The sequence below is a fragment of the Monodelphis domestica genome, chromosome 4 (genome assembly GCF_027887165.1).
Source record: "Monodelphis domestica isolate mMonDom1 chromosome 4, mMonDom1.pri, whole genome shotgun sequence".
Lineage (NCBI taxonomy): Eukaryota > Metazoa > Chordata > Mammalia > Didelphimorphia > Didelphidae > Monodelphis > Monodelphis domestica.
Window position 1 is genome coordinate 429,879,863 of NC_077230.1, and position 6,977 is coordinate 429,886,839.

General features: G+C 36.7%; 1 protein-coding gene across 1 annotated transcript; it reads left to right on the forward strand.

The window, feature by feature from the left end:
- The first annotated feature begins 398 nt into the window (after window positions 1–398).
- On the forward strand, window positions 399–1,334 carry LOC100619477 (olfactory receptor 14C36-like). Its single transcript, XM_056825419.1, has one exon. The coding sequence runs from the start codon at window positions 399–401 to the stop codon at window positions 1,332–1,334; it is 936 nt and encodes a 311-aa protein (XP_056681397.1).
- The last annotated feature ends 5,643 nt before the right edge of the window (window positions 1,335–6,977 follow it).

Sequence of the window (6,977 nt, forward strand, 5' to 3'; positions counted from 1 at the left end):
AAAGATGAAATGGTCATGAAAGGAATGTGGGGAGATGCAAAGACAATTCATGAAAGATTAAAAAAAATATTTTCATTGGTGGCTTCTGACCCAGGACAAATTATCTGCAATGATTATTCAGTCTTAAGTAATCAATACAAGATAAAGAAAAGATTTAATAGATTGAATTCTCAGGAATAGAAACTTCCTTAAACAGGTCATTTCTGCATTTCCTCTATAACTCTTAGAGATTTTCCTTGAGAAGTGATTGAACTTGTTCAAGGGCAAACAATCAAAACAGAGCACAGATCATGCTGACTGTCAAAATCTCAAGGATGTCCTCAATAACTGCTAATTGATGAACTGACTGATTGCTCCTTGTCCTACCTAGGTTACTTCCTCGATGAACAAGCCTGAAAATGTCCAATTTCACCACTGCAACTGAATTTCTGCTCATGGGATTTTCTGACATCCGAGAGCTCCAGATCTTGTATTCTTTCCTTCTGTTTCTCATCTACTGTGCAGGCCTGATGGGGAATCTCCTCATTGTCATCATCACCACCATTGACAGGAGGCTCCACACCCCCATGTACTTTTTCCTGAGGAATCTGGCCATGCTGGATGCCTGCTACCTCTCAATAACTGTTCCCCAGGCATCTTTTAACTCTCTGGTGAACAACAGGATTATTTCAGTTACAGGCTGTGCAGCTCAGGTATTCCTAGTGCTTTTCATGGCATATGTAGAAGTAACTTTGCTCACCGTCATGGCTCGTGACCGTTATATGGCCATCTGCCACCCTCTGCACTACCCAGTGATCATGAGTCCCCGAGTCTGCCTGCAGATGACCTTAACCTGCTTGTTGACTGGCCTCGTATACGCAGCTTTCCACACTGGCTACACGTTTCGCTTGTCCTTCTGCCATTCCAATGTGGTCCATCAGTTCTTCTGTGACATCCCCTCTCTGCTAAGGATCTCTTGCTCTGATACTTTTAGCAATAAGTTATCCCTACTTGCTTCTGCACTGCTGGTTGGAGTTGGCTGTTATGGCTTCATCACTGCATCTTACGTCCGTATATTTTCCACCGTGCTCAAGTTTCCAGTGAAAGAAGACCAGAAAAAAGCCTTCTCGACCTGCATCCCCCACATCAGTGTGGTTTCTTTATTTGTTATTTCAGCCACTTATGTATATTCTCAACCACCTTCAGATTCTGAATCTCTTAAGGATATAATTCCTTCTGTATTTTATACTGTAATCCCACCCTTTCTGAACCCCATTATATATAGTCTACGGAATAAGCAGATAAAAGATGCAATGAGAATATTAATAAAGAGAACCATGTTTATTATGAAATAAAGCATAAATGGTAGTTCCTTCTCAGTATTTTTCAATCTAGTTGATCCATTGAGGAAAGCACTCAGCTGAAGATGTATTTTTGCGTGTTTTGTGGGTTTGTGGTTTGGTATTTGTGAATTGATGGCTACAAATGAATGACTATTCAAAATTGTTAAAATTCTTTAGAATTGACTTTACTATCATTGTATCAGCAGAATTATGATGATTTGGAGCCTATCAAAATTACAAATCATGTAATTTTCCTAGTCTAGAGCCTTTGCCTGCACTGCATATGATATATAATTATTGCCACATATGCCTCAAAGGCTTTTTTTTTTCAATTCTAACCCACATTTATAATTTTGGTCAATTTAGCAAAGCTGAGTTCATTTCCACCTCAAGGTTTTAGGGGTATCCCTAAAGATCAGTTTTGGGTTGACCTTTCTTTTTTTAGAAAAGAAATCTTATTTTTAATAAGCAGTATGGAATATATGTCAACATTACATATAACTTTAAAGTTATAATTTGTATAAAGAAAAGCTTTTAGTGTTTAATTTCAGAATGATTAAAAACAAAGAATGATAATAAAATAAAGGGCCATGTGGCAACAATTTTATCTCAAAATATCAGAGTAAAATCTAAATGAAAAATCAAAGCTACCTGATTATTCCTTGGCCTAAGAGATAATAATAGAATGATCAACAGAAAACAGAAACGTAGGATCTATTTCAATGAAATAAATGGTGAGGTATGATTGTATTGAGCTTCAAGGTCCAATGCCTGTTCATCATCCAGTTAGCTAAAAATTACATGTATAATCATTAGATGAAAGACTGAAAGAGTAACATCAAGGTCTCCGTTCTTGGCTAGTTGAAGAAGCATAATAGTCCAAAGAAAGGTATTCCTTTATTTAAAATACGATTATAATTACCATATCACACAAACAAGTAATTCCTACTGGTACTAGTTAGATCAGAGAAAGTATTTTGTGTCTTTTTCACTAAAATGTCCTTTTGTGTAATCTGTTGAAGTTCATTAATCAAGAATATTGGTTATAAATGGCATGAAATCAAATCTGTTTTGTAGTTGAATCCTTGCATTTAGGTCAACATATCTTACTATAAATGAAGAAGTATCTACCATGGAATTATCTGGATGTGGGTATTTTATTGTCAAGTTATCCATACTTTGATTCTTTGAAATATTAGGAATATAATGTGATTTGAGACCCTTTGGGAAATTCCCATTAAGAGGTACATTTCCTAACCCAGCTAATTGCTTATTAATATAGTTGACATAAATATATCACTGTATCTCTCGATACTCTTTGGTCTCCACCATCATATTAAAAGTGAGCAACTTTGTCCTATACAATCTATCATGTATTAAATAACAAGCTGATGATTTTTATTGCTAAAATCTATCTTTTATTTTGGAATCTGGAAAAAAAACTTAGATGAATAAGGTTAATATTACCTTTAAGTCAAACAACAATATAGCTGTTGAAAATGTTATTCCTTGACTCTCTTTTCCTTAACTGAAAAATTCTAATAAAAGCTTTTTGAACTACCAAAAATATTTTTTACTGAATTAGAAAATAACATAACAAAGTTCATTTGGAAGAATGAAAGATCATGGATATCCAGGGAAAAAATGAAAATAATATGCAAAGGAAGGTGGCCTTGCAGTCCCAGATCTCAAACTATACTATAAAGCAGTGGTCATCAAAACAATGTGGTACAGGATAAGAGACAGAAAGGAGGATCTGTGGAATAGACTTGCGGTAAGTGACCTCAGCAAGACAGTCTATGATAAGCCCAAGGATCCCAGCTTTTGGCAGCAAAATCCACACTTTGATAAAAACTGCTGGGAAAAATGGAAGACAGTGTGGGAGAGATTAGGTTTGGATCAATGTCTTACACCTTACCCCAAGATAACCTCAGAATGGCTGAATAGCTTGCTTATGAAGAAGGAAACTATAAGCAAATTAGGTGAACCCAGAATAGTATACATGTCAAATTATTGGGAAAGGAAAGACTTTAAAATTAAGAAAGAGATAGAAAAAAATCACAAAATGTAAAATGAATAATTTTGATTACATCAAATGAAGAAGGGTTTGTAAAAACAAAACCAAATGCAACCAAAATTAGAAGGGAAGCAACAAATTGGGGGAAAATCTTTATAACAAACACATCTTGCAAAGTTCTAATTACTTAAATATATAAGGAGCTTAATCAATGGTGCAAAAAATTAAGCTATTCCCCAACTGATAAATGGGCAAGGGACATGAACAGACCATTTTCAGATAAAGAAGTCAAAACTATCAATAAGTGCACACAAAGTGTTTTAAATCACTTATTATTAGAGAAATGCAAATGAAAACAACTCTGTGGGGGAAGCTGGGTAGCTCAGTGGATTGAGAGTCAGGCCTAGAGATGGGAGGTCCTAGGTTCACATCTAGCCTCAGACACTTCCCAGCTGTGTGACCCTGGGCAAGTTACTTGACCCCCATTGCCTAGTCCTGACCACTCTTCTGCCTTGGAGCCAATACATGGTATTGACTCCAAGACGGAAGGTAAGAGTTAAAAAAAAAAAAACTCTGAGGTACCACCTCACACCTAGTAGATTGACTAACATGAAAGCAAGGAAAGTAATAATGGTAGAAGAGGATATGTCAAAATTGGGACAGTAATGCATTGCTGGTGGAGTTGTGAATTGATCCAAACATTCTGGATGGCAATTTGGAACTATGCTCAAAGGGCTTTAAAATACTTCTTGCTCTTTTATCCAGCCATAGCACTGCTGGGTTGATACCCCAAAGAGATAATAAGGAAAAAGAGTTGAACAAAAAGTATTTATAGCCTTGCTCTTTGTGGTGGCAAAAAAAATTGGAAAATGAGGGGATGCCCTTCAATTGGGGAATGGCTGAACAAATCGTGTTATTTATTGGTGATGGAGTACTAGTGTGCTAAAAGGAATAATGAACTGGGGGACTTCCGTGTGAACTGGAATGACCTCTTGGAATTGATGCAGAGTGAAAGGAACAGAAACTGAAGAATATTTTACACAGAGACGGATACACTGTTGTAAACCAATTGTAATAGAATTCTCTACTAACAGCAATGTAATTACCCAGGAAAATTCTGAGGGACTTATGAGAAAGAAGACAATCCACACTCAGAAAAAGAACTGTGGGAGCAGAAACCCAGAAGAAAAACAACTTCCTTACTATATGGGTTGATGGAGATATGATTAGGAATGTAGACTCAAAATGATCACCCTACTGGAACTATCAATAATATGGAAATAGGTCTTGATCAATGACATATGTAAAACTCAATGGATTTGCAGATTGGCTATAGGAGGAAGAAGGGAGGAGGGGAGACAAAGAACATGAATCATGCAACCATGGAAAAATTTTCTAAATTAAGCAATGAAATAAATTTTAAAAAAGGAAATTGACAGGAAATCAATGCAAATATTTTATAAAAAGCAGCAATATCATATAGGGTTGTAGGATACATAACAGTCATTAACACTAGAGTGCAACATGAAGGAAATTAAAGTACAATTATGAAATGTTTAATAAATTAAATGAAAAGACCTTGGAAAACTAGGAAACATTATATGTGGTTTCCTGTCAATATGTAGCTTGCAGGGAGAGATCCTTCTATACAATTTACTGACCAACATTTATATTTCAGTTTGACTCCAAAGATGGAAGGAAGTGTCATATAGTATATGATTAGTCAGATCATTGTTAAATTTGAGAGATTGAAGGACTATCTACAGGTAGACTTTTCAACCCACCCTAAGAGAGCTAACTAGTTACCTAATAGCCGTTCCACATGAAGGTCTTCAAATACCTGAAAACCAAATGTCTGACCTAGAGTTTTTCCCTTATTCATCTAAAAATGACCAGGTTCCTCAGTTTACCTGTCTATAACTTTGCCTTAATATTTCCTATTATTCTTTTTATCTCTGGATTTACTTGGACAAGTCCATATCCTTAGTACACAAATATATGCATCCATAACAGAACATAGTATTCCAGATATGTTTTAATTAATAAATAGTGATCTGGAGTCAGAGATATAAATAAATAGATTTCATGTCACCTATCAATATGTATGTGAAAAATAATAAGTATGATACCTCTTATTAAAATATGATAGTTTTCAGTGATGTGTATAGTAATATGATGGATTTTTTATTTTGTTAGTTGAGAATATCCCGATTTAAGGAAATTCCTTCTACTAATGCTAGCCAGCCTCTTCTTTGCAATTTGTCTTTTTTTTTTAAATCTTCCTTAGTTATTGAGAGTTAAAGTGAATTTCCCAGAATCACACATATGGATAATTAACAATTCATGAAATTTTATGTTTTGTAAAAGATGATAAGAACTATTACTGGAAAGTCTGCGTTTTTAAAAATTCTTAGTTGGAGATGTTAATCTAAAGAACCCTTTTCTTGATTAATTTAGAATTTCCAGGAAAAAAAAAATTAGATTGTGTGTAACATTGCTAGATTCTGATACTCGAAAGAAATCAATCACAAAAATGAAGGCATCATAGACTTATGAAATGGGACACTTCACAAATGAGTTCAAACACCTAGAATTTCAATTATTGGAACCGTAATTTATTAATAAAAGAGAGAAATGAAAATCTACCAGCTGGGGCAGAATTCCCTAATGGAAAACTGCGTGGTTTGACATTAAAGACCAGATTATATACACTAAAGAGTTCTTATCTAACAAACAGACCTTAACACAGGAATGTGGGGGGGAAAATCTTAGATTTACGATGGGGCTGTTATCCAAGGAGTGTTTATCATCACTTAGTCAAATGTTAGTTCACTGGCCCTTTGATATCCCTAAAATTCCTCTTTTGTCTCCTACCACCCATAAAGCATTTTGTTATCTGCCCAAACATCTTGTCCTTCTGGAGGGAAGGAAAAACCAGGTCTGTCCCCTAAAAATGCGGACGGGGTAATTTTTCCATCTTTGCTCTTTCTGGGGCTACTTCATTCCCTCCTTTTTCTGTTGGGGGGGAGTCCAATCCTTGACTCATCAGAGGAGAATAATGTGATCTTAAGGCCAAAAGCTTAATAGCCTGAAGACGCTGATGGATATAGGTCACAAGATGCTTGATCAGGCAGGGTCCTACCAAGAGGAGTGGTCCTGCCACTGTCCCGATCAAGGTCCACTGGTGAGGGTTGCATTTTGTCAGCTATTCGTTGTAATGTAAATTCTATTCCTGGGTCCTGGCCTCCCACATCCAGCCTAGTAAACATTTCTGGGTTTTTAATAGTCAGGGAAAGGGGATTCCTGAAATCGAGGGGGACGTCCCAGGCCCTGCCTCGCTCCCTTTGTAGCATATCAGGGTCCTCCTGCCGCCACAGGCCAACAGTTCCACATCCCCAGGCTGCACAATAAAATACTCCCTGTGATTTGCATGACGGTGGCCCTCTAGCTGGGCAAGCATAGTCTTCTGATAGATGCAGAGTCCCCGATGGGGCTGTGCGTGAAAGGGTCTGAGGGCTCTGTCCATTCACTCCCAAATAAATCACACAAATCAAAAAGGATTTGGGGGGTTTCCTCCTCCCGGGTTGGTCTGTCACTAGTGAATTCCTTCCCATCCCTTGTCCTACCGATGACCCATC